The 26,400-nt window shown below is 34.0% G+C and overlaps 6 protein-coding genes across 14 annotated transcripts in view; 2 read left to right on the top strand and 4 right to left on the bottom strand.

The window, feature by feature from the left end:
* The window catches only part of LOC100878345 (transcriptional regulator ovo), a 160,541-nt gene extending 153,293 nt beyond the window's left edge, over window positions 1–7,248 (bottom strand). For 7 of the 8 annotated variants that reach the window (XM_012290081.2, XM_012290076.2, XM_012290079.2 and 4 more), the window contains exon 1: window positions 7,107–7,248. The gene's annotated coding sequence lies outside the window, so the exon portion shown is untranslated. Of the gene's footprint in view, window positions 1–6,235; window positions 6,368–7,106 lie in introns of those variants that run through there. The other variant, XM_076529030.1, reaches the window with a different exon arrangement.
* Window positions 7,249–7,565: 317 nt separating this feature from the next.
* Window positions 7,566–12,068, top strand: LOC105663088 (uncharacterized). Of its 2 annotated transcripts, XR_013037342.1 has the most exons (6): window positions 7,566–7,853; window positions 8,071–9,081; window positions 9,554–10,089; window positions 10,165–10,311; window positions 10,379–10,517; window positions 10,577–12,068. XR_013037342.1 is itself a non-coding variant. In XM_076529118.1 (3 exons), the coding sequence occupies exons 1-2, from the start codon at window positions 7,566–7,568 to the stop codon at window positions 9,031–9,033; spliced, it is 1,251 nt and encodes a 416-aa protein (XP_076385233.1). In that variant the 3' UTR covers window positions 9,034–9,081; window positions 9,149–9,318. The 2 variants fall into 2 exon arrangements, 1 of the variants encoding a protein (XP_076385233.1); XM_076529118.1 differs by lacking the exons at window positions 9,554–10,089; window positions 10,165–10,311; window positions 10,379–10,517; window positions 10,577–12,068 and adding an exon at window positions 9,149–9,318.
* LOC105663096 (uncharacterized) lies at window positions 11,694–12,613 on the bottom strand. Its single transcript, XM_076529125.1, has 3 exons — window positions 12,457–12,613; window positions 12,283–12,351; window positions 11,694–12,155 (listed from the first exon to the last, which is right to left on the bottom strand). The coding sequence occupies exons 1-3, from the start codon at window positions 12,479–12,481 to the stop codon at window positions 11,791–11,793; spliced, it is 459 nt and encodes a 152-aa protein (XP_076385240.1). The 5' UTR covers window positions 12,482–12,613; the 3' UTR covers window positions 11,694–11,790.
* A 326-nt stretch (window positions 12,614–12,939) lies between these two features.
* ppan (Brix domain-containing protein peter pan) lies at window positions 12,940–15,116 on the top strand. Its single transcript, XM_003705358.3, has 6 exons — window positions 12,940–13,079; window positions 13,307–13,587; window positions 13,664–13,874; window positions 13,958–14,284; window positions 14,357–14,693; window positions 14,761–15,116. Exons 1-6 carry the CDS (start codon window positions 13,062–13,064, stop codon window positions 14,847–14,849), a joined length of 1,263 nt encoding a protein of 420 aa, XP_003705406.1. The 5' UTR covers window positions 12,940–13,061; the 3' UTR covers window positions 14,850–15,116.
* LOC100878566 (ciliary rootlet coiled-coil, rootletin) overlaps window positions 14,908–26,400 on the bottom strand; it is a 27,168-nt gene continuing 15,675 nt past the window's right edge. The window contains exons 27-30 of the mRNA XM_076529131.1: window positions 22,965–22,979; window positions 15,583–21,366; window positions 15,353–15,523; window positions 14,908–15,278 (exon numbers count right to left, since the gene is read on the bottom strand). Coding sequence (XP_076385246.1) covers window positions 15,141–15,278; window positions 15,353–15,523; window positions 15,583–21,366; window positions 22,965–22,979 — 6,108 coding nt within the window. The 3' untranslated portion in view covers window positions 14,908–15,140. The remainder of the gene's footprint in view (window positions 15,279–15,352; window positions 15,524–15,582; window positions 21,367–22,964; window positions 22,980–26,400) is intronic.
* On the bottom strand, window positions 22,631–25,330 carry LOC143264002 (uncharacterized). Its single transcript, XM_076529084.1, has 9 exons — window positions 25,012–25,330; window positions 24,700–24,934; window positions 24,381–24,615; window positions 23,986–24,317; window positions 23,782–23,899; window positions 23,387–23,702; window positions 23,112–23,316; window positions 22,906–23,044; window positions 22,631–22,769 (listed from the first exon to the last, which is right to left on the bottom strand). Exons 1-9 carry the CDS (start codon window positions 25,163–25,165, stop codon window positions 22,764–22,766), a joined length of 1,740 nt encoding a protein of 579 aa, XP_076385199.1. The 5' UTR covers window positions 25,166–25,330; the 3' UTR covers window positions 22,631–22,763.

The raw sequence follows: 26,400 nt of genomic DNA, 5'->3' as shown, positions 1-26,400 counted from the left end.
TAATTTCCTAGACCCCCAAATTTCAAGCGTTGTAAATCCCTAGACCCCCAAATTTCAAGCTGAGTAATTCCCTAGACCCCCAAATTTCAAGCTTCGAATTCCATAGACCCCCAATTCCAAGCTCTAAATTCCCTAGATCCCCCAATTCCAAGCTTTGTAATTCCCTAGACCCCCAAACTTCAAGCTTTGTAATTCCCTAGACCCCCAATTCCAAGCTTTCAATTCCCTAGTCCCCCAATTCCAAGCTTTCAATTCCCTAGACCCCCAAATTTTAAGCTTTGTAATTCCCTAGACCCCCAAATTTCAAACTTCGAATTCCACAGACCCCCAATTCCAAGCACTAAATTCCCTAGACCCCCTCCTATTCCAAGCTCTAAATTCCCTAGACCCCCAAATTGCAAGCTCCAAATTCCCTAGACCCCCAATTCCAAGCTCTAAATTCCCTAAACCCCCAAATTTCAAGCTTCAAATTCCCTAGACCCCAAATTTAAAGCTTTAAATTCCCTGGACCCCCAAATTCTAAGCTTCAAATTTCCTAAACCCCTAAATTTCCACCTTCAAATTCCCTAGACCCCCAAATTTCAAGCTTCGAATTCCCTCGACCCTTAAATCTCCTAGTCTCGAAATTCCTACGTCCCAAATTCTCAACCTACCCCTAAATTTTGATATTCCCAAAAGTCCCTAAAAATTACAGTAGGTCTGATTTCTCCCTCTATCGACCACCATTTCTTGCAATTATAAAAAAGAACATTCCGTACTACCATATTATAAAGTACCTACCGATTAAAAGTTACTATGTATACAAATTACCATATTATAGCTTCACCATATTACAGTGCCATATTGTAGATTCACTATATTACAGTGCCATATTACAGAATCACCATATTAAAAGTAGCATATTACAGCACAAGGAAACTTATTATCGACTAGATTACCGACTACTCGGGAAGGAAACTATTTCGATAGCAGCTTGTTCGGATAACCGATTATAACAGATTACGTATTAGTTAGCTAACCTTAGCAGATTATGCGGTTGTTACCTGAATCATTAGCCCTGTTACTTGCAAAAATGCTTATTAACCGTTATGATTAATTTGACGAGATACGTTAGACCGGCCTGATCATGAGAACGTATCAAAGTTATTGTTTTTTTTTTCCTATTGAATAGCACGCAACAGATTGTCGTAATCTGTCTCAGGTTCGTTGTGTATCGCATGCTCTTGATACCAGTTCGGAAATCCTCGCGGAAGAATTCTCATGCGTACGATTGATCGTGAGCGCGAGGAAAACGAACGATAAGACAGAAATTAATAACGGTACCTATTTCTTTTCAATGGCAATCGTGTACACCGAAGTTTAACATAATGCAAGATGCATTTCAACGCATCCGGGTAAGCTGCGCGAGGACGCGGCTCCGGCAGGAATGTGTTTGAGTTCGGGATGAATATCGTCTTTCGATTGTTATTAATCGTCGGTTTGAAGCGTGCTTCGGTCAAGAGTCAAGTATTATTTAAATGTTGAGCAGCGTGACGAGTGGCTGTTTATTTGTGCGGTGTTAACACGTGTTAAGCGTAAGGAGTAGTGCGCATGCGCTGTAAATACATGTGCGAGGTATTCGTATGTATTGACTTTTTACGTGGTACGTTTCTATGTGTGTGATTATGATATTATGTACTCCTGTGTGGTGAGTTCTTGTATGTTGTGTTCTTACATGTTGAATATTTAATGTGTTACATTTCAACGTGTTGAATTTGTATAGTATTGAATTCTATTGCGTTGATTTCCTTTAGTGTTAAATTCATACAGCACTGAATTCAATTCCTACGACATTGAATTATTACAGCATTGAATTCCATCTCACTGAATTCTTTGTAGTGTTGAATTCCTACGACATTGAATTCTTAGAGCATTGAATTCCATCTCACTGAATTCTTTGTAGTGTTGAATTCATACAGCACTGAATTCAATTCTTACAACATTGAATTCCATCTCACTGAATTCTTTATAGTGTTCAATTCCTACGACATTGAATTCTTAGAGCATTGAATTCCATCTCACTGAATTCTTTGTAGTGTTGAATTCCTACAGCGTTGAATTCTTACAGTATTAAAGTGCATCTCCTTAAATTTCTATAGTGTTAAATTCCTACAGCATTAAATTCCCATAGTGCTGAATTCTTGCAACACTGAATTCTTACAATACTGAATTCCATCTCATAGAATACTTATAGTGTTGAATTCCTACAGCATTGAATTCTTATAGCATTAAATTGCATTTCATTAAATTCCTATAGTGTTAAATTCCCACAGCATTGAATTCCTATAGTGTTGAATTCTTACAAAACTGAATTCTAACAATACTGAATTCCATCTCATAGAATATTTATAGCGTTTAATTTCTACAGCATTGAATACCAAAACGTTGAATTTTAATGGATTTAACTCCTACGTGCCGAATTTGAACGTGTAGAATTCTCAAAGAGTTGAATTCCTAAGGGATGAACTCTTAAGTCATTGAATTCCTACGGGTTGAATTCCTAATTCGTTGAATTCCTACGTATTAAATTTCTGCGTCGTTGAATTCCTACGTGGTGAATTCCAACATATTGAATTATCAAAGTATTGAATTCCTAAGTCACTGAGTTCCGACATATGGAATTCCAACGCGTTGAACTCCAATTAGCTGAATTCCTACGCGTCGAATTTCAACGCGTTGAATTCTCAAAGCCTTGAATTCCTATGCATCGAATTCCAACGCATTGAATTCCTAAATCATTGAACTCCTACGCATGGAATTCCTAAATCGTTGAACTCCTACGCGTGGAATTCCTAAATCGTCGAATTCCTACGCGTGGAATTCCTAAACCGTTGAATTCCTACGTTACTGAATTCTAATGCGCTGAATTCCAATTGCTGGAATTCCTACGTGTCAAGTTCTAACGCACTGAATTCTCAAAGCGCTGAATTCCAAAGTTTCTGAATTTCCACGCGTGAAATTCCCGAATCGGTGAATTCCAACACGCCAAATTCCAACGCGCTGAATTCCTAACTCTTGAATTCCCATAGCCTTGTATTCCTACGCGTCGAATTCCAATAGATTGAATTTCTAATGCATTGAATTCCAACAAGTTGAATTCCTAGATCGGTGAATTCCAACACGCCAAATTCCAACGTGCTGAATTCCTAACTCTTGAATTCCCATAGCGTTGTATTCCTACGCGTCGAATTCCAATAGATTGAATTTCTAATGCATTGCATTCCAACAAGTTGAATTCCTAAATCGGTGAATTCCAACGCACTGAACTCCTACGCGTTGAATTCCTAAATATTGAATTCCAACGAATTGTATTCTTGGAACATTGAATTCCAACAGATCGAATTTGTAAAACATTGAATCCCTACATGAACTCCTATTAAATTTCCAAATCCTATACTCCGATTTTACTAACAAGCTTCTCAAATAAACTTCCACCATTACAAACTCCCTTACAAAACCTAATAAATAATTCCTACATCACCCACAAGTTGCCGCTAAAATTTCCCAAAACAGCATTCAAACAACTTATGAGAAAGTGCAACGGCGCATCCTGTGACCATAGAACCCCTATATAGACTCCAAATAAAGAAGATAAAAGATTCGAAAAATTCTCAAATTACATATCCCGCTCCTCCCACCGCACCTTCTGTGCCACTATCAATGTTCATTCTGCGATCTCATTGTTTGGTAAATGGGCTAGGTGGCAAAAAAATGCCGCGTTTTTGTCCAACCCGCAAAAGCACCACAAGACAGTCTTCTAAGAGATCGGTGAGAATCCGTGGGTCTTCCTGTGAGGTATTCCGTCAGACTTCTTTTCTCCCACCTCCTTTCGCTTCTTTTCCTCGCTCTTTCTTTCTCTACCTTGTTCTTTCGCTGCTTATGACAGCTTGCGTACACGAGCTGTGGCTTATGACTCGTTGCTAGGAAGTTGCATGCACTGTCTAGTGTCAGCTTTGAAATTCGCCAGCGAATAGCTTGTCAAAATCGTTATCTCTTATCTCTCATCTTCGCTGGCTACGGTTCATTCTACTTATAGTATTCTCTTTTGAACGATGATGGATAAACGCCATAATTTGACAACCCAGCAACCGAAGGTCAGAGAGCAAATTTTCAATTTTCGCGCATTTAATTCTATTTAATTCCATTTCAAGATGGAGAAATTAATAATCAAACTCCATTGGTTTTCCATCATAAATCAAAAGTCTACTATTAAGTAAATATTGAAGAGCATATATTTGGTAATAAACGACCCTGTACCTGTTTCGAAATAAAAAAGTTTAAACAGCGTAGCAAGGTTATCTTAAGGGCCCATTGTTTCGTGCAAGGACACGTTTGTTACACTTTTCAGTCCATCTCGTTATTCGCACAAAGAGAGGCTGAAAGACTATGATACGGTGAAAAAGAAAGAAAAAGAACGGGGCTGCCTGCCGGCCTGTAAATTACAGACATCCTTGAAAACCTCCGAAGAGATTATCTACGCCAAAGTATTCATCGTTGCTCGCGCTGTAGGTGGTGCACCAATTTATTCTACCTGTACAATAAAACCGTGGCCAGGTATCGATTATCTAACTCTCACGGTAAGTGCATACAAAGTATTTGTGCATGCCAAATTACCGCGTGAAAATATCAGATTACTCGGCAGCTGATATCTTAAGAAAGAATCGATTCGATACTTGGTAGGTTGTAAATCGCTGCAGTTCGTTTTAGTTAATACTATTATACTATAATCTCATACTACGTTAAATTTCCTGCAAGATATATACTACAATATTAATTAATTAATTTTTTTATTGACAAACTTTATGAATATTTTAATAGAATTTAATATTTTAAAGCTTCTAAAAATTAACCAGTAGTTGTGTATAGAGTGTCTCATAATTAGTGTAGGTTCCTTAAATGGGGGATAGCTGACGTAATTCTGAATAAAATTTCCCTTTGCAAAAATGAGATTTGAAGCTTCGTTTTCGAATTATTAAGAAAAAACGCGGACCAATCAGAGTGAACCAATCTGACGCATGCGCAGACGCGAGACAGTTTCCCGCCAAGCGGCTGAGCGCGCCAAATCCCTGCACTCTGATTGGTCCATATTTTCCCTTAATAATTCAGAAACGAAGCTTCAAACCCCATTTTTGCAGAGGAAAATCTTATTCAGAATTAACTACCCTTCATTTCAGAGACCTACAGAAACCCTTCAAGATCTTCAGGGTTGTGAAACACCCTGTATAAAGAGTACAATATATTTCAAAGTCATTGACATCGCTTAGCACCTATTCGTACATAACTGAAGATTAATAACTTCCGAAGTTTTAAGCGTAATAATATTAACACTGCACTCGTAATTAATTTCTAAATTGCTAACCACGCTTAAGAGCATCAAGATTTATTATAGCACACGAATTAACTTAAATATCATTGTTACACTTGGAGCACTCTCCTTCCGAGGTTATTAGCGAGAACCTCTTGAAAGATAAATGAAAAGTGATTAAACAATTTTTAATTCATCTTTTTAAAAACAAACCGTTAAAGTGGATGAATGTATTTAAATTCGCTGATGTAAAGGTATTGTTATTAATCATATAGTATCTTCCTTAAGATTTTAACGATTTCTTTTTAATTTACAGGAACAAAAATGCATCATAATTTATGATTGCGATCAGACGAATTCATGAACTTCAAAGTAGAAACCATAATTGATTACTGGATGCGTTCACATTCTATGCTAATTGTATGTGCATTATATTTGCAAAGAATTTCATTAATATATTCTTAGCGTGTTTGCTTGTTTTCCCAGAACTTACGACATTAAAAAATTCGATACTATCTTGGGAACTTCGCGTAAAAATTTTTAATTAACATTATTTGTTATCGATAATTATCTGCTCTAAAATCGGAAATGGTAACTGTCAGAATTTTTCTCTGTTCATACGGTTAATTAACTGTCTACCAATGTTACGTAAATGTAAGATTGAAAAAAATAGCTAGCATCAATTGGCCCATAAAAAACGTTTCAGCTGCACCGCGAATAAAGAACGAACCGACAATGAAATCGAAGGATGGGAAAAAATCGAATGAATTTACAAGGTAATTCACCTTGTCAGTCTTTCGAGCATGCACGTTTGCGGAGGCGCATGCGTATAACGACATTACGCATTCGGCCGACGTATCTTCCGGGAAAAGACAAAAGAAAAAAAAATACCTTTTTTCAACAGCAATTTTTATTCGTGGCTGACCCGTCCTCGTGGCCCGTTTCACGATGCCTTATAGCAGCTACGTGCAAATACTTCGAATTTTCGTATCAACTCGGATCGGATGTCGAATTCGAACACTGACAGCTCGTTTGTAAACAAGCCACTATTCAAAGCAACGGCTAACCAGTAACGCCACGCTTCTATTACTTTTCGAATTAATTCCGAACGTAGACGCGTATATGTTTAACGTACTCTGGCAGACAAATTATGGTTAACGCGATCTTCTAATTATGATAATCACTTCCGACGCATTAGTTACACGTCGGTACTTGAATCAACGAATGGTAACCTCGCATTCCACTGACTTGCTCGAAACATCAAATTGATACGGATCAGTTCCGACAACGATATATCGATTTTTCACTCCGTCGAAACGTTCGGGTTTACGAATGTTCTATTTGATACTTCATATGCCATAAATAGATATGATTAAATACAAGACATGATCAATATTTCTTTCGGTTAATCGTCAAACATTTTTTGATCGCGATAGTTGATCGATATCGATAACGTAGTTAATATGTCACAAGCTACTTGGCGCCCTTTTACGCACCTGCGCATTACGATTCTCTATTCAAAGTAAAATTTTGTTTAAATACGTTAAAGAATTCCTTAATTAACCCAAAATATTACCAGTTTCAGTAATTTCCCGTTCTTATAACGCAAAAATCATTCCTTTCTATTTCAAAAATTTTCTAGAACATTCTGACGCCGAACGAATCAACTGTCACAAACAAGCACGCTAAGATTCGAATCTTGCTCGTTTTTTCCACGAACAGAATCGAACGGAAATATCGTGAAAACAATAAACACACGTACCTGTATCAGTTTATTTGCTGTTCCCCGTTGAACTTCCGGGCGGTCCGTTTAATACAATCCGAGATTTGCAATCCAAATTAACAAGGTATGGTAATGTCCATGCTCCATCGATGCACTTTGCACAAATTGGAAACGGAACAATAGGCGCGAACAACAAACGATAGAACACAATGCACAAAAAATACATGCTCGACATAAGAAACTCTTTCACGACTAATGTAACGCGTCACTTTTCCGAAACCGATTCCGTTTACTTTTCAAACTGCGCGACGACCCACTCGTTAATCCGAACAAAAACGGTCTAGTCCTCACGGCGTCGATAAGGTCACTGCTACGGTTTTGTTTATATAGATTGTCCTTCTTATTTGCGATTCGTTGAGAGGGCGCCCCGCGGATTTTCATTCGAATATGCTTTTGTGAACACGTGATGGATTATCTTTGTTTGACACACTTCATGTAATGACGCTATGTATTATTTTCTACCGAAATATGAGTTCGTGTGATTCGTATAGTTTTCAGTCTCAGAGTGAGACATCATCATTTACAGAAAGTGACAATGTCAATGAAAATAAGAATGAAGTCCCAAAAAATGAATTCGGTAACTTTCAAGAAACCTACAATTGGATCGAATGCGAATCCGTAAGGTTCCCGGGACAAACGTATTTTTTTAACTTACGAACACAGAGCAGCACGTGGCTTCGACCGGTATCGAAAGACGTGCGACTTCGACGCTTCAATCGGAAATCTGTAAGTACATTGTTTATTTAAATTAATTTGCTTTATCGTTTCCTGCCAATTCAGATTCTTACAAGAACTCATTAGTACTACTTTTATAATGCTTGCGAGCTTTCATTTTTTTTGTTACCTACATGCGCTGTCAAACACGTGAAGGCGGTCAATTGCTGTATGCCATAATTGACGATCTTGAAAAGATTAACAATTTGATGAAAATATTTTTCCACAGAAAATCTACGATAACTATTCAACATCCGACGTAGAGATTCCTTCATTATTGTCATCAGAAAGTGAAAAAGAAAACTGCGAGCATATCGATAATGAACAAAATGGACGAACTAATAAAAATTCGGAAATCCTGGCACTATTGTATTATGGCACGAGTATGGACTTTTGCAATAACAATGAAAGTCAATACTGTATTAATTATTTTAATTATGCTGTTAAAAATTTGTGTAACAAAGGTTCTGATTTTCACGATTCATCTTTTCGTAAAAATATAGAAGACGAAACAGGTTGTGATAAAAGCGTAGACGAGAACTTAGCAATCATCGCGTCAAATTTTCTAGAAGTTGAATTATCCACGTCAGACGCTGAATTAAATTTAAAAGAAAATATTGTACCAGCCAACGAAGACGACACATCCGCTACAGAAAAAACTGTCGATTATTCAACTTCTAGTACTGACGACGAGAAAAAAGAAAACGACGTATGTCAAGATTATATTAGGCCTCGTTTAAAACGAATTAGAGCTCAGTATTTATTGAAAGAAAAACTGAAAAACGGGAAAAGAAGAAAGGTAAAGACGAAACGAATACCGTTACAAGAGAAGAAGTTACAAGAAATTAAAATTGTTCGTGAAATGTACGGTACGACCACTGTTAGTTACGATCCAGTCGAGCCGGAACTTCCACCTGGTGTCAAAAGAAGAAATCTTAGCGACAGCAGTACAACTTCGTCATCGGGCGACGAAGGATATGGCAAAACTGTTGTTTCGAATAATACCGAATTTTTGGACATCAACTTCCATGTTGCAAATCTGTCTAGCAAATCAAGCTCGAGCAGTTGTTCCAATTCCAGTTTCAGTTCCTCTTGCAGTTGTAGCTGCAGTTCCTGTTCATCATCCACTTCAAATACGACTACTAACACGCTTCGTGCTAATGCACTTACAACTGAACAGAGTACACAATAAATGTGTACTGTACATTTTACGATACTTTAACATTTATTAATCGAAATGGTAAGTGCGTCAAGTATGAAATTTATGTTCTTTATTTGTATTTCATACAATTCCACTCTATTTATAGTTGTAAGACCAAAGAACGCCGGCAGATGGCAACAGTGCATGGTACGAAGAAACGTACATGTGCGAAGCTGTAGCTGAAAAATATTATTTATTTACTTATCTATTTAATTTGGGATGTTAAGTTTCTACGGATTATTTAAATGAAGAAAATAAAGATTATTTATATTGAAATTCATTCGACTATTTAGTTACTCAATTATAAATAAAATCATGTCCAAAGGTTTAAGTTCACGTATTTAAAAGTTTACTTATCCCTTGTTTATTTATGGCACTGATTAAATAGTCTTGTTTATAAAATCTATTCTAAATGCTATAAAGGTATTCAGACCCATTTAAACCCACATAGACATCTTTGAAAACATTGATGATACAGAAACATGTTTTAATAAAAGTTATATAATTTCAGGAGGCAAATTGTCTGATGAAGGTGATGAAAAATAAAGATCAAGTTCCTTTTATTAAACGGAATCATATATTTCTTAATGCATCATTTCATGCAGCTCATTATTCTGTGCAGGAAAGTGTTAAGTCACTTATGACAAAAAATCATTATGATGCTTAAACGAAGATCTTGATCATTCTCCTTGTACTTTACGAAAACAACGTAATATTTGTAATGGAATTTCTGGTCAATAACTTTTTGGCCAGCCTAATACATAACTCGATTATTCGTTAGATAGTTGAAGAACAGGCTTCTATTTCTGTTTTTCGATTTCTTGACGGCAGCGATGCCGGCAAAAATCACGGCCGGTTTCTAGCTTGGCATATGGCAGACGTTACCTCGGCACAGCCGGTGCAGCGTACCGCGACTATTATCCGCGGTCGTCGTTGACGAATCACTGTGCTCAAAGCGTAACTGTCAAAGGATAATGCCGGAACTACGATAAAGAACCGTCGTCCCTTTACGTCGAAGACTTTCAGCCGTTCCTGTCCATGCATTTGGTAACATAACTGAAACACTGCTATAATTGATCGTGCATTCTATTATTGTCGTTAAATTCGTTTAACACGGTCTAGCGTTTTCATTCGTTACTAAAAGTACGTGCGGAATCAAGGATGTGGAACGAAGAGAGGAAGAATGTACATACATATGTGTATTGATAAAGCATTAGAACATAGCAAACTGTAAAATATAATTTCAACGTAACTGAATGAAGATATACGGTAAAATCTATAACTATAAAAATGAAACAGTGTATGGATGTATATTACTGAACTTCTGGTTTTCTAGATATCTATGGACACCAGTATCTTTACGCTCTATGCCTTTAGATATTAAAGAAGCTTATTTTGGTGTTACTTTTGTTAATGACGTCCACTACAGCTAACTTTTATTTTAGTGCAAATAAATTTCTTAAGGGAAGCAATAAGTATGTGTATTTATAAGTAAAAGATTCGTGATCAAATTTGTTTACTGAGAAAATTACAGGTTCAAGAAAAGCAAAGTCGTGGAAACGAGATTATTTTCGAAGATTTTACATCCTTGTTATTGACGACGTAATTTTAGCACGTAACGACTTAAGGGGTCCACGGCATGGCTACATAGATAAAGATCGACGCGTTAGCCGTGAACTTTGCACCGTGAGAACAGTTTTCTTAGCTTAACAAGTCGCACCGAAGTTCCCGCGCTTCCAGACAATGAATCCTTCCACGCGGTGAACAACTGTAGTCATTACCGAGATTCATAATGGAGTGAGAAGGGAAATCAGACAGTTTCATGATCTCTCATTGTACTTTCTATGGGCTTTGGATTTGAACAACACAAAAACAATAAAACGTGGAAGAGAAATAAGTAGGAATGTTTAATTACCTACTTGCATAAATAGAATAAATCTTTAATATCTCATGGAAATTGCAGATTTTATTTTTTTTAGAGCATTTATAAGTAAAAGGGTAGCAAAGGATAAATGAAATAGCTTAGTTACGTTAAAACATTTTATAAGTAGTTCTTGAAATCATAATTTTTACAATTATCATATAATATTGAGTTACTTATAATTCTATTTAATTACTAATTTTAAATATAAAATTCCTGTTGTGAAGAAATGTGTTTTTTAAATAATGTTTCTTCTGTAACTAAAGGTAACGTGTAGGGGTTTGAATAATATTTGAAATGGTGAACGTGTATATATATCCAGTGACTTTTCAATTAGTATTTTCTCCTAATTTATCGCTTCTTCCCCTCATATATTTTTGTACGATGTATATGATCGGGTAATGAGAAACTGTCTTCTGAACTCGACCACGGAAGACCTCACTTATGAGAAGGCGAGACTCGTGTGCGCATATCAGCTCAACTGATTTGCGCATGCCCCGTAACAAAGAATAATGCACAAGTGTACTAATATTTGTTCTACCATATTTAAACATCTAATGATCTTTTATTTTGTATTGCAGGAAAATTATTTATATATATAGAATAATATTTTAATTTGCTAAAAGCGAAAAAGCGTCAAGAAACATTAGAGCCATCTAGCTGTGGACTTCCATACTCGGAAGTGTATGGTTTAAAACTTGCATGTATGAAAATAGGAATTACACAGAAATTTCAATTGCGTTAAGTTTTTATTTGATAGTAATATAATATTCCATTAACTGCTCTCGATATAATACTGTGTAGAATAATATGGGATAATCTTCTGTTTAACATTTGCAGCTTGTTTCACAACATTGTCCTGCAGTTGGATAAGAAGATTGCTTGTCAGCTGAGCAGCAGCATTGCTTTCCTGTTGGGCAGCTAGGTTGCTTGTCAGTTGTGCAACAACATTGTTTATCAGCTGAACAGCAGCATTGTTTCTCAGTTGGGCTGTTAGGTTGCTTGTCACTTGAGCAACAACATTGTTTATCAGCTGAGCAGCAGCATTGCTTCCCAGTTGGGCAGCTAGGTTGCTTGTCACTTGAGCAACAACATTGTTTATCAGCTGAGCAGCAGCATTGCTTCTCAGTTGGGTTGTTAGGTTGCTTGTCAGTTGTGCAACAAGATTGTCCATCAGAGCAACAACATTTACCTATGAAAGAAAATTGAATCAACAACTTTTATACGTTTCTGATAATAAACTACTTGTCATAGACAAAAGACCTGATGTGATTTCTGTTTCGAAATAAAATACTGTAAATAATTTTTATAATCATTACCTTCGCATTTTGGAACACAACAACAGTTGCTTTTATTGCCGCAATTGTCGCAGCAGTTTCGGCTGTTAGCTACAATAACAAAATATCGATGAAAAATATAACATAAAGTTCCAAGAAAATCTACGTTTAAAATTTTTCAGCGTCATATAATTTCTTAAAATCAATGTCACTTACCGTTTGCACACTTTGATCCCACCATTTTTCTTTGTAAGCCTTTGAATCCAATGATTACTTGTCAGATGAGTTACACTTTTTGATATTGATGAATCTTCTGTCATGCTCATCTTTTATATGTTGCGCCTCAATTCCGTGTGCAACAAAAGTCTCGCGTACCACGTGCAAAACAGGAGCGTACATACTTTCACTGATTTCGCATACAACATTTTATATCAAATTTCAATATAATATATTATTTATCCCCTTTGTAATTTTATAATTTAAAACTCCTTTATAAAATTAAACCATTAATGTATTGTATACAATTTTTTGTTCGCTCTTTTTTTTGATCATTTTAGTTGTAATTAAGTGCAGGGCCCAACAAGAAATTCTACGTTCCTATAGAAACAGCACGTACCCAATGGAAGTTGCATGTACCCAATGGAATTGCACATGCCACAACACAAAGATAAAACTGATATAGATATTTAGCAAAATCACGTTGGAATTTCTTTGTTTGAAAATTTTACGTAAGAAAATAGCTCAACAATTCATATTCAGGTTCATGGTAAACACGTGATTTTGAACCTAACCTCACTTAACCTTAAATTCAAATATAAATCATGGGGCGCCATAAAAAGGTAATCACTTTAATTTCAAATAATAATTATTTTTATTAATTGTAAATGGAAAAACATTTTATAATTAAGTCAATACCACAATAATCATTAAGTATTTTTGTATAAATTTAAACAGTTTTGATAAGGTTCATTTTACATAAACAGAACTGTTATTATATTAGTACTTATAATAATAAATTTGAGGCAACTTTTAATATAGATAATAATTATGCATAACAATTTTACAGGGTCGTTGTGTAAAAAGGAATAAACAACTTAATCTAGAAGAAAGTCCAAATGTAGTTAATGCACCTCATTCATTTGTTGTTCACCGTGGATTACTTGGTGAACATATTGTTGAACTTACTAAAGATTTTCGAAAAATAATGGAACCATATACTGCAGTGTCCTTAAAAGAAAGGAAGAAAAATACACTTAAAGATTTTGTGTCTGTAGCTAGTATTCTCCATGTTACACATATGTGTATGTTTACAAGAACGGAACAAGGAATGTATTTTAAACTTTGCAGGTACTAAATTTAATTGTACTAATCATGTTTTTAATAATTAACATTTTTTAATACTCAAAAAATAATTGTACAACAGGTTACCAAGGGGACCAACCCTTACTTTTAAAATACATAGTTTCTCCTTAGCAAGAGATGTAATATCTACATTAAAAAAGCAAATGGTATATGATGAATTGTTTAAGAATTCACCATTAGTAGTATTAAATAATTTTAGTGGAGAAGGCATGCAATTAAAGCTTATTGCTTCTATGTTTCAAAATATGTTTCCTACAATAAATTTGACTTCTGTAAGTTTAAAAATATGGTTTCAGCAATGGTATTTTGAAGTTGTAATTTGATGTTATGTGATAATATTTTTATCACTTTCCAGGTTAACCTGAGTACTATTCGTCGATGTTTATGTTTAAATTATAATTCAACAACAGAAACAATTGATTTACGGCATTATGCTATTAGAGTCGTGCCTGTCGGTTTATCGAAAGGTGTAAAAAAATTAGTTCAAGCTAAGGTACCAAATTTGTCCAAATGCGAGGATTTTTCTGACTTTTTGACAAAAGGAACAGTTTCGGAAAGTGAAGCCGAAGATGATCCTGCGAGTCACGTTACATTACCACAGAAGTTATCATCGCGTGGTAATCATGTGAATAGTCAAAGTGCAATTAGACTTTCTGAAATAGGTCCTAGATTAACATTAGAGGTTAGAAATATCTTATTATTGAAATTTGGAAATAATTATTGGAATTACAATTTTTCTAAATAATATTTATAGTTAATAAAAGTTGAAGATGGATTGTTGGATGGTGAAGTACTTTATCATAAGTACGTTCAGAAATCAGAGGAAGAAAAGTTATTAATAATGAAGAAACGGGAAGAAAAGAAGAAGTTGAAAGAAAAGCGGAAAAAGGTACAAGAAGAAAATAAGAAGAAAAAGGAACTTCAGAAACAAGAACACAAGGAAAAATCTTTGAAAGGAATGGAAAAGAAGAAGAAAGAAAGCGAATTGTTAATGCAAAAAATTGCGAAAGAATCTGTCGAAGAAACTAAAATAGAAGAAGATGACGATGCACAATATTATCGCGAAGAAGTAGGCGAAGAACCCGATGAAGGTAATTGCAATTTTTAATATGCTATAATTCTTTAACATACTATAATTAATTAATTTTTTTGTTACAGATCTCTTCGAAAAAAAGGTTGGTGAAAAAAGACCTAAAAAGTTTATACCCAAGTACAAGGTAAAGAAACAAAAATTACAACAATCCTGAAATATCTGTTGTCATTATTTACTCGTTATATGTTTAAGTCAATAATACCATAGAAAAATAATTTTTCGAATCACAGATTTAATTTTAAAACAGACATCAGTGTGAATTCGACGTTATTTACATTTTTTGATACCTGTAATTATTGTTTTTAAAAATATAGATTAATTGCACAATATTATACATATATATACATATATAAATAAATGAATTTTTGTATGCTTTGATAAAAACATGTTATGAAGAAATAAAATAATTTTTTAGCTCAAAGTAAGACGCCTGTTGTCGATAGTGTCAATTCGTTTTTAAAGCAAGAGTATCTTCTAGTTCCTTTATTCTGTCTTCTAATTTTTTTATGTGTCTTAGTCTAGAGCGGCACAACTCTTTCATTATGTTCTTTTCTTTCTCTAACTTTTCCATTTTTATATGGTCCTGGAAAATTATAATTCAGGATATATACCTTACAGATTTAATGCAAAGTAATACAGACATATACTGATAATTACCTCAACAACTCCGCTATTACTGCCGCAAAAGCGTATTGTGGTGTTAGGTATTGTCTGGCAAGCTTGATCTCTCCTGTTTACACGCCATCGCCTACAAATCTCACAACTCCACGCGTTGTCGTCGTTCACGGTCTTTTGCAGCTTCTTAATTTCAGCATTTAATGCTGCATTCTACAAATGAAATTATATATTTAAAATTTCAATAATTTCCTATAATTTGTTATACATACCTTATTGCGAAATGCAAGTACCAATTCTTGCAGTTCTTTACACTTCCTTTGATGCGGGAAGTTTTCACTTTGGATTTGAATTTCTAATGTTGCGATCTTCCCATTCTTCAACACTATCTCGAGTTCTAGCTCACGAATCTTATCTTTTAGCTGTTGATACTTATCCTCCTCCTGTTCACCAACACTTTTATTCTGTGAAACTTGTAACTGTTTAGTATTCTCTTTTCTTAGCGTGACTCCTCTATCATACGAACTCGCCTTTAATTTTATTTCAAGTTCTTCAATTTCATTTTTAAGCTTTCTGTTTTCTACCTTAAACATTTCTAGCTTTTCTTTTAAAGTATTAACTATACTGTCGTCTGATGTACGTAAAGATAAATTACTGTATTTATTCAGTTCATTACAAAGTTCTTTGTTTTTTATTGTTAACTGTTGAACATTATGGACATATACCTTAAGCTCATTGTCCTTTTGATTTAACAGTAATTTCTGTGCTTCCAATTCTTTTATTAATTTATTTCTTTCCTTCTCAAACTCTGCAGTGTAGTGCGATGCACCTTCCAAATTGGATTGTAACTTTTTAAGTGCTTGTACTTGATCTTCAAGTTGCTTCTTTTCCCCGGTAATACTTTCCAGTTTCTGTTCGACCTCGTACAATTTAATTTCTAGTTTTGAAATTTCGGCATCTCGTTCTCGGATCGTCGCTGCATACTCATCCAACTCCGTATCTAGTTCCTTATTTTCGTCCGTTAATTGCTGTATTCTACTCGCAGATTGCTTAAGTTCTTCGTTCTTCCTATTTAACATCAATTTGTTACCTTCTAATTCTAACGCAATTTTATTTTTTTCCAACAAAAGTGCGTCGTACTTGGTTTCGTCTATCATCGAACTCGAAGTAGAGAATTTCGATTTGTACAACGATAATGTTGTCTTCATTTCAGCGTTCTCCTGTAGCGTAAGTTCATATTTACCTTTCAGATCAACTAGTTCTTTCAAAGTCTGACTCTTCGCTTCCTGAAGTTCCACCACACGATTGCTCGCGCCTTCCAAATTATTTTGCAATCTTCTGTTTAATTCTTTGAACTCTTCTATTTCAGCCTCTGCTTTAATCTTGCTGGTACTATTTCGAATCTTCTTTTCTAATTTTATATTTGCTTCCTTTAGATCTTCATACTTTTCTTTCAAGTCATTCAGTTCTTCTATCAAAGAAATATTTTTATTGTTCAATTCATTTAGTTGTTTGCTTAACCCGGCACTCTTTATTTCTTCAGAATTCAATTTATCTTTGATAATTACTAGTTCTTCTTCTCTCTCCTTCCTTATTGTCTCTATTTCTTCTTTATGCCGCTGTATAACTGATGCTTGGTCCTTCACATGTTCCTTCAACATTTCATATTCTGGTATAATCGTTTCAAGTTTGGTTTTGTATTCTGAAAGAGTATCACACTTGCTCTTCAAGATTGCAGTAATTTCTTCAATGTGAGAATTCTTTTCATCCATCTCCTGATTCAGTTTATTATAAGCCACTGAAAATTGTTCAAGTTCCATATTCATTTGCTCTATATTTTGATTACTTCTTTTTACTTCATTTGATTTTATTTCTATAATATTCTTCAGCTGCTTTTCGTTGGCCTCCAGTCCCTCAATATTGCTAGTTAATTCTAAGTTCTTTGTTTTGTAAGATTCAATACTATAAACCAGTTCATTTATTCTTTTCTCGTACATATCCTTTTCGGCTTTGAGCTTTGATTGCAACTCCATTTCCTTGTATTTAAGTGTCTTCTGTGCTTCTTGCTCCCGTTTCTGTAAAATAACTCTCACCTCTTCTTGCTGGGTATCAATTTTGCATTGCTTGTCCAATTCAGTTTGAAGATTGCTGAAATCGATTTCTAACTCCTCTATCTTTTCTTTGAGCATCTGATTTTCATTAGTGCTCTCTTTCAAAAGGTGTTCCAACTGAGAAATTTTATTCTGGTACTCTTTATGGGCATGCTCTCTTTCCATGATCTCAGACTGAAGCTTCTCGACTTCTGCTTCCAATTCTTTAGCCCATATCGTAGTACGTTTCTCTATATCTTTGCACTGCTGCTTCTCTTCCTCCAATTTTCGCTTGTCCTTTTCGCACGTTTCACGTATACTTTTAATCACCTCGGCCTCTTTCGATATAAACGTCTGCAATAAAACTGTAAAGATTTTGTTTATGGATTTATCTGAAATATCTGCCAAATTTATATTACATTTAAGGGATTTCAATTCTTTAACCATACATGCTTTAATATCATTTAATTCTTCTTTCAGTTTTTCATTCTCACTGTTCAGCATATTTTTGGCATTAAGTATTTGCTCTCTTTCATTCATCAATTCATTAAACTTGTGTTTAATATTTTGTAAACCACTGAGTTCTTCTGTTAACTTTAAATTTTCGCCAACATATTTGTTTAATGTATCATTTAATTGTTGTAAATTGTTTTCAGATTCTTGCAGACGTTGTTGATATTGTAGTGATATTAAATTAAATTCATTTTTATAAGACGATTCTAGATTATTCTTGAAATTAAGCACCTCACTTTCAGCTCCTTGTAATTTCTGCATAAGAATATGTTTCTCCTGTTCATTTTCTTGCAGAAGCTGTTCAAGATAAAATGATTTCTGTTGAAGCTCTGTAAACAAGGATTCTTTATTCATTATGGTTGTTTGTAAATTATTTATGTATGCTTCTAACTCCTTCATTTTTGACATATTATACTGTTCCTGTTCCTTATATTGCATCTTTTCTTTTTGCAAGTCTTCACATTGTTTCTTTAGAAGTTCTAATTCTTTTTCTTTATCTTTAATTATATTTGAATCAACTGTATCATCTTTCTCATTTTTTATTAAATGTAATCCACTGTTTAATTTAGAAATACATTTACTTAATCGAGCAATCAGTGTACATTTGTTTTCTTCTTCAGTTCTTAAGTTTTCCAATTCTACTTCCAACATCAGCCTTTGACTTTCAAATTCTTTTTCTCGCGCAGAAAATTGCTCAATTTCTTTACTCATGTTATTCAAATCGTTTTCAAGAATTTGTATCTTATTTATTGCTGTACTTTCATTGTTCCTTACCTTTTGTTGCAGTTCTTCATTCAGTTGTCTTAATGTTTCAATTTCATGTAATAGATTTCCTTTCTCTGCTTTAAATTCATTAAACGTGGTACTAAAATTCATGCTGTTTTTCTTCATTTCATCCACTTCATTCTTTAATTGATCAACGTAACTCTGAATTTGACATACTCTATTTTCATTCCTGTTCAAATCTTTCTTCAGTGTTGCATTGTCATTAGTATGGTTCACATTTACAATAACACCACTCTGAAGTTTCTTCAATTCGTTACATTTATCTTCATACAGAATTGATAACTTGTCATAATCAACCTTTAAAGTTTGCACTTCATCATTTAAATTCTGAATCTTTTCTTCAACAAAGGTGATGTCCGCCTCGTTTACAAAACTAACATTTAAGGAATCATTATTGTCACTTAGGTTCAAGTCTTCATTAACTTTCTGTTTAAGAATTTCAGCATTCTGACACTTCAGATCAAACTTTCTTTGTAAATCTTTGAGTTTCTGGTTCAAAATTTTTGATTCCAATTTAAGAGATCTGCGGCTTTCATTCAGACTCCTCAAATGAGAGCACTGGCTGCAGGAAGTTAATTTCAAGTCACTAAGTTTTCTGTTCAAACATGTTAACTGATCAATTTCGTTTTGTAGTGTTGTAACTTTGTTTTTCAATGTTTCATAATTTTCTTCCTGTCGAGCCTCGCTTTCATCACTAACCTCTGTTGTGTTTTTAAATATTGTTGACAAGTGTAAGGTATTATCATATGATTTTTCATGGCGAGAAATTTCAAGTTCTTCCATAGTTTTCAATAAATTATTTGAAAACTTTGCATTTTCATCAGACAGTATAGTTACCTTAGTCTTCAGTTCTGCAATTTCTCCTTTCAAATTATTATTCTCTACCTTCAAATGTTCTATACCATTTTCATCTAAGTTCGCATTTTTTGCCAACAATTCTTCTGTTTTATTTTTTAATATATTACACTGTTCCTTCAGCATATCATTCTCTTCTATTTTATCAATTAAATCAGTTGAAAGCTCATCATTTTCCGCTGTTAAACATTTATTCTTTTCCGTAAGAATAGCCAATTTTTCTTTATAAGTACATTCGTGATCATACAACAACGATTTACTTTCTTTAATATTCTGGAATTCCTTATTTCTCTCCGCGACAATTGTTGATAATTCAATGTTTTCCGCTGTTAGCTTATCAATTTTACTCTGATACGTTGCAAATAAATTTTCTTCATTAGGTATTTCTGACATTTTAAAACGTAGAGATTCCAACTGATCTTTCACAGTCGCTAAATCATTTTCTAAATTAATTTTCTCGTTTGTAATGTCAGCAATTCGTGCATAAAGTTCGTCGATTGTCTTCTGAAGATTAAGTTCTGTCTGCTTTGCGTTTTCTTGTTCAGTAGTTAACTTAGTAGCTATCTCCATATTTTCGGTTGTTAACAAATAAATAGTATCTTGCAATTTTTTTATGTCCGTTTTAAGCTCTCGGACGTCATTTTTTATGTCCTCTAGCTCCTGACTTTTTAATAGAAGAGTTTCTTCTAGTTCGTTTTTCTCTGCTTCCATGTTTACAAGCAAATTTGAAATGTCTCCAGTGCTTTCATTGACTCTAGAATAAGACAACATGGACTGATTTTCTAACTGGTCTCTCAAGTCTTGATTTTCTGCTTTCATATTCAGTAGACTATCTTCCAAATTTTGTACGCAATTTTTCAAATTTTTATTCTCGCCTATGTAATCATATTCACTCCTTGATTCTAAAATATCTTGACGTCTAGCATGATCAGATTCACCCTTTTCTGAAGTAATAGTTTCAATCTGTTTCTCCAAGTCAACAATTTTCTGCATTGCAGTTTGCTCTGACATAATTTTTGCCTGCAATTCAGAAATCTTTTCATTCAACTGGACATTTAATTCATTATTACGCCGATCTAATTCATTTCTTTCAAGCGTTACACGTTCAATTTGCTTATTTAATTCAGAAATCATTTCCGTTGCCTTTTCTTCCGACATAATCTTCAATTCTAATTCAGAAGTTTTCTGAGCTAATTCTTCCTGCAATTCAATATAGATACTTTCGAATTCAGATTTCTCAAACGTTATATCATTGATTTCTTTCTCTAATTCAGAAATCATTCCCATTAACTCCTCATTTTCACATAGGTTCAATGTCGTGTTTCTCTTAAGCTTAGAAATCTTCTGATTTAATTTGACATGCAGTTCATCGTTTACACATTCAAGTTCCTTCTTCTCAGACATTGCATCAGCGATTTGTTTCTCAAGTTCAGATATCTTCTCCAGGGCTTCACGATTTTTCATTTCTTCTGATGTTATTCTTGCATTCAATTCAGAAGTCTTCTCGCTCAACGTGGCACGTAATTCAGTAGTAACATGTTCCAATTCATTATTTACCGACGTCATGTTTTCAATTTGTCTGTTTAGTTCAGATATTTTTTCCATTGTTCCACTATTTTCAGTTTCCTGTAATTTTTTGTTGGCTTCAAGTTCAGAAGTTTTCTGATCCACTTCAGTACGTAATTCACTAATCATTTGATCCAACTCATTCTTCTCTGTTATCAAATTAGTAATTTGTGATTCAAATTCAGAAATTTGTTTCACTTTCTCCTGATTCTCTTCTAACAATTTTGCCTTCAGTTCAGAAACTTCCTCATTCAATTCAGAAGTACTCTTATTCAATTCAGCATGTAATTCTGCAATGGTACGTTCTAGTTCATTATTTTTTAATGTCATGTTCTCAATCTGTTCTTCCAGTTTAGAGATCTTTGCTGTAGTTTCTTGATTTTCAGTCTCTTGTAATACTTTATTAGCTTCAAGTTCGGAAGTTTTCTGATTCAATTTAATACGTAGTTCACTAAGCATACGTTCCGTTTCATTCTTCTCTGTTGTTATGTTAGCAACCTGTGACTCTAATTCAGAAATTTTTTCCAGATTCTTCTGATTCTCCACTTCATCTAACATCTTCGCATTCAATTCAGTACGTAGTTCAGCAGTGATACGTTCCAGTTCATTATTTTTTGATGTCATGCTTTCAATCTGTTCTTCCAGTTTAGAGATCTTTTCTATTGCTTCCTGGTGTTCTGTTTCTTGTAATGCTTTGTTATTTTCAAGTTCGGAAGTTTTTTGATTTAACGCAACATGTAGCTCACTAATGGTACTCTCAAGTTCTGTGTTCTTTACTGTTAAACTTTCAATTATTTCTTCCAGTTCCACTGTTTTTTGACTTTCAGTTTGTTGAGGCGTTGCTTTTGCATCAAGTTCATGATTAATACATTCAACATTGTTTTCCTCAGACATTACAGTTTCAATTTTAACGCATTCTGAATTTATTGCAGATTCTAATTCTCCATTAGTTTGCTCAGATTTCTGTTCCTCAGACTTCATACTTTCAATCTCTTTCCCTGCTTCCACTGTCTGTACATCTTCAACGTATGAACCATTCTTCAGTCTTTCCAGTTCTGAAGATTTTTTATTCAGTTCCTTACACAATTCACGACGTATATGTTCGAATTCATTTCTTTCGGAATTAATAATTTCAATCTGCTTTTGCAATTCTGTAGTCTTCTTCGATAATTCGGCACGCAACTCCACGTTACTACGTTCGAATTGGTTTTTCTCAGAAGTGATACTCTCAATCTGTTTCTCCAGTTCTGAAATTTTGTTCAACTCTGGCTGTTTCATATTTTCCTCCGACATGTTCTTTAACTCTAATTCCACTGTTTTCTTCTTTAGTTCTGCACGCAGTTCGCGACTGATAAATTCAAATTCGTTTCTTTCAGCAGTCACATTTTCAATCTGCTTTTCCAATTTTGAATACTGTCCCATTACTTTACGACGCTCATCTTTTTCCAAGGAATTTTGTTTCTCGATTTCGTTTAATTTTATGCACAGTTCAATAATTATGCGATTTACATCCTTTTCTTCCGTAAGATTAAGATCGGTTAGTCGTTTTTTTACCTCCGAAATAAGTCCCATGTCATAGCCTGCTATGGCCGCATTTATTTCTTCAACTTCGTTTAAACCAATACCACATTCCAATTGATTTTTCATCCCTAGAAGAATTTGTGCCTCTTCCTTAAAAAATGAAGATGAAAATTATATCAGAGAATCAATTCATTAATCATACATTTCAGAGATTCCCAGAGCGGACTTTAGTTTATAAAATTTTATAAGGACCTTTATACTTACTCGTGCGAAACAATGATTTTCTTGACATAGTACTTGTTTCTCTAAAGTAGTAAACTCACGGAGTTCTGTGAACTCTTTCGTCAAATCAGTGATGCGTTGGCGTAAAACATGTTTTGGAGTGGACGGAGAGAACTGATAACTATAAATTTTTAAATATAAATACAAATGATACGAATAAATAACTCTTTGTTATTTCCAATTTTTACCTTGTTGTTTGAGTTGCTGTCTCATACTTTTCCGGTGATGTTTCGAAGCTGTTGTTCCTAGATTTAATGGTATATACGTCGTCCTTAAATGTAACACGATGGTTACGTTTTGTGATATACGGCTCGTCATCACTGTCGCTGTTCTCGCGATCTCGTTCGCTTTCAAATAATTCTAATTCGAAGTCAGCAAATTCTGTTTGAAATGCTACGGGAAACAAATCAAAACATGTTATAAAAATCACGAACTGTACGTAATTTAAAAATTTGACAATTACTTTGATGCATAAAGTCCATTGATTGAATGATACTTTTCCTATCCGACTTTTCAAACGATACTTCTTTTATAGTCGGTAAACTAGTTTTAGGCTGAAAAACAGTTAAGTGTTGGTTAAACATTCCAGGACCACCCCATGTCTGTCTTCTTTTAGATTTGCATTTGAATGATTCTTCTTGATTCGTTATATCTCCGGAAACAATGCGGGTTTTTAATAGTTCTATGCGCTCTTCCAGTAACTGATTAATACGATCTTTTTCTTGCAGTTTAGACTCCATTTCTTCCATTTCCGCGGACCGATTTTCATGTTTTATTCTCTGAAATAATAAATTTAATTATAAATTTGCGTTCCCAGAAATATCAATATTATTAGTCGTCAAAATTTAAGTCATGAACCTGTAATTCTTCTTGGAGTTTAACTAATTGTTTTGCATATCGTTTCAAGAGCGCTGCATCAGACATAACTTCATTAACTTGTGGCTTGTTCTTCACACTTTTGGCGCGAGATGCAAAACTAAACATTAAAAAATAAATTTTTATAAAAATAGTTACATAGTGGAATTATATAGAAACTATTCCGGTAGATAAAATAGTACTAACGATAAAGTACACTGAGTTTCTTCCAAAGCAGCAGGAGTTACAGCACATATTATTGCAGTCATAGCATTACCACCTAATGAATTCTGCAGTAACCTTGTTAGTTTACTGTCACGGAAATTAACGTGTTTTTGACCATCTTGTGATTCACTTAATTGCATAATTACTAATCCTAATGTAGAAAGAGACAAGTTAATGTGTCTCCCCTCTTTGAATCTCTCGCCAGTTGCTCCTGTTTGCCGGGCTCTTTCAGACCCAGCAAGATCTACCAAATTTAATTGAGATACTTGAATGGCACCATCTGAATCTCCTGCAGCTTCTCTGCTTTCAATTGTCTGACCACAAAATTTATGTTAGAACATTATATTTCAAATATCTGTTAATTAAGGTAAACTTACAATTCTGAATATGGTATGACTTCTACTACTACGCTCGTTCATGTTAGTCTCTCCTATTCTCCTGTTTTTATCTCCCTTCTTCATTATAGCTAACACGTTTTCAGGACTATTTGTAATTTCTTCTTTGCATTTTACAATCACCTGCCCACTACTATCTTCTTTCAGTTTTAAATCAGTGCCACCCTTGTTCAAAAGATCATTGACTCTTTCATTATATATTTCTAAATATGATACTCTGCAACATTAGATGTCCAAAAATTATTAGGTATTAAAATATTAAATTATAAAATTATTTTGTATGAGTAGAAATATATAAAACCTTAATAAAAATTCACGACCAGCAGTATTAGCAATAGCATCAAACATGTGTTCAATAGCAAGTGGTATAATGCCAGGCTCCTCCATGGTACCCATCATAGTGTATGTTTTACCAGAACTTGTTTGACCATATGCAAATACTGTTCCATTAAAACCATTTACAGCAGCATTAACAATCGGTTTCACAATAGTACCAAATATGTGTGAATTAGATGTGTTCATATCAAAAATATGATCTGAAAATATAAGTTAGAAGCTAGTACATCAATTACATGAATTTAACAGCAAAAATGCATAAGTAATTAGTAGATACCAAAACAGAATCCTCCATCTCCACGCTTTTTCATTTCTAAATCTGTGGAAACAATAGAATTTCCTTGAACTGCCCATTGTATCGGTAGGTTTTCGTCTTTCTCGCGTTTAATCAAGGGTCTTACTTTAATGGCAACTTTTATACTGTCCGACATTTTCACTTAATAATATTTTCTCTTAATCGTTAAATAACACATACAATATTAATTCACTTTCTTAATAACATTTACATGATTCGCTTATATCGTGCGACACTGACATGTTAGTACACGAGTAACTGCCATTTGAAAAGCGTCTCTTTCGAGTTTAAATTTGAATTTGTATGAATTTGATTGGTTTATCGAAGCATGAATTAATATACTTAAGATAGGAAAAGTAGCCAATGTTCTGTCAGTAGATATCATGACGTTTAAACTGGCGCGAAATGAGAACCAATAACATTTAAGTAAGTGTTTCGCGCCAAACTAATACTGGTTTGTGATTGGCTAAGGGTAATCTTATATTCATTCTGCGCATGTAGGCTCAGATCAGTCGAATTTAGTTCGTGACCAGGGGCAGCTGCATCGCACCTGTTTTTAGCGCCAAGTTCTTCCCGATTGAATTTAAATAAGGTATGTTATTTAAATAATCATAAATTTCAAATTTGCAATATTTTATTACATACATATGTATATGTATCTCTACAAAAGTGAACACCAATTAACGCATTATATAATTATATATATAATATTAAAGATAATAACATTTTTTATGACTAGCATCATATAAGCTCTTTTTTATATAATTTGTTTATCAGTTCAAGTAGACTAATTTTTCATTTCATCATCTCACTTGCAATGATAATCAATTTAAATAATAGTAACTCATGTCTCTAAATCATAAATTTAAGAAAAAACATTACATATTATAATGTAATTTCATTAACAATTCAGGATTTAGCGCTAACATGCAAACACAATACAATTATTTCTTTGAACTTTGATATGATATGTAATAAATAATGATTTCAAGACACTTCAGTTTTTCTATGATCCGCAAACAGGACTGCTCAACCGAGCCAGCTATATATTTTCATCGGATTAGATGTCTATATTCTTAGTAATAAAGAATAGACACAATCCACTGTTTGCCAACTGTGTGTTATCTTTGGTACTTCGTTATAACAGTATACCATTCTCTACATTCTATGCTATGCTAGACTTCAGCGATTCATCTATCAAATAAACAGAAGCATATCCCTACAATGCTTTTGTTTGGTGATTCTCTATGGTCTCAAGACGAGACTAGAGATAGCATTATTCTTGCCAAGGTGCTTTCCATTATACGGATCATAAGCATACGCTTGATAATCAGAACACATATTTTGGAAATGATACTTAATTAATAACTT

Source organism: Megachile rotundata, chromosome 1 (assembly GCF_050947335.1).
Source record: "Megachile rotundata isolate GNS110a chromosome 1, iyMegRotu1, whole genome shotgun sequence".
In the NCBI taxonomy this organism is placed as follows: domain Eukaryota; kingdom Metazoa; phylum Arthropoda; class Insecta; order Hymenoptera; family Megachilidae; genus Megachile; species Megachile rotundata.
The sequence above is the reverse complement of the archived record's forward strand: the minus strand, read 5'-3'. Positions and strand labels throughout refer to the sequence as shown.

What these genes read in the sequence shown, in the direction of transcription:
- LOC143264002 (XM_076529084.1), bottom strand. Translation starts at nt 25,165, where the DNA reads ATGTCGGACAGTATAAAAGTTGCCATTAAAGTAAGACCCTTGATTAAA. An exon ending in GAAACTCAGTGTACTTTATC is followed by an intron (nt 23,900 to 23,985) that starts GTTAGTACTATT and finishes TTTAATGTTTAG; the next exon opens with TTTTGCATCTCGCGCCAAAA. An exon ending in AATGGACTTTATGCATCAAA is followed by an intron (nt 23,317 to 23,386) that starts GTAATTGTCAAA and finishes TGTTTCCCGTAG; the next exon opens with CATTTCAAACAGAATTTGCT.
- LOC105663096 (XM_076529125.1), bottom strand. Translation starts at nt 12,481, where the DNA reads ATGGTGGGATCAAAGTGTGCAAACG. An exon ending in GGGATCAAAGTGTGCAAACG is followed by an intron (nt 12,352 to 12,456) that starts GTAAGTGACATT and finishes TTGTTATTGTAG; the next exon opens with CTAACAGCCGAAACTGCTGC. An exon ending in TTGTGTTCCAAAATGCGAAG is followed by an intron (nt 12,156 to 12,282) that starts GTAATGATTATA and finishes TTTCTTTCATAG; the next exon opens with GTAAATGTTGTTGCTCTGAT.
- LOC105663088 (XM_076529118.1), top strand. Translation starts at nt 7,566, where the DNA reads ATGACGCTATGTATTATTTTCTACCGAAATATGAGTTCGTGTGATTCG. An exon ending in GACGCTTCAATCGGAAATCT is followed by an intron (nt 7,854 to 8,070) that starts GTAAGTACATTG and finishes ATTTTTCCACAG; the next exon opens with AAAATCTACGATAACTATTC.
- ppan (XM_003705358.3), top strand. An exon ending in ATGTATTTTAAACTTTGCAG is followed by an intron (nt 13,588 to 13,663) that starts GTACTAAATTTA and finishes ATTGTACAACAG; the next exon opens with GTTACCAAGGGGACCAACCC. An exon ending in AGGCGAAGAACCCGATGAAG is followed by an intron (nt 14,694 to 14,760) that starts GTAATTGCAATT and finishes TTTTTGTTACAG; the next exon opens with ATCTCTTCGAAAAAAAGGTT.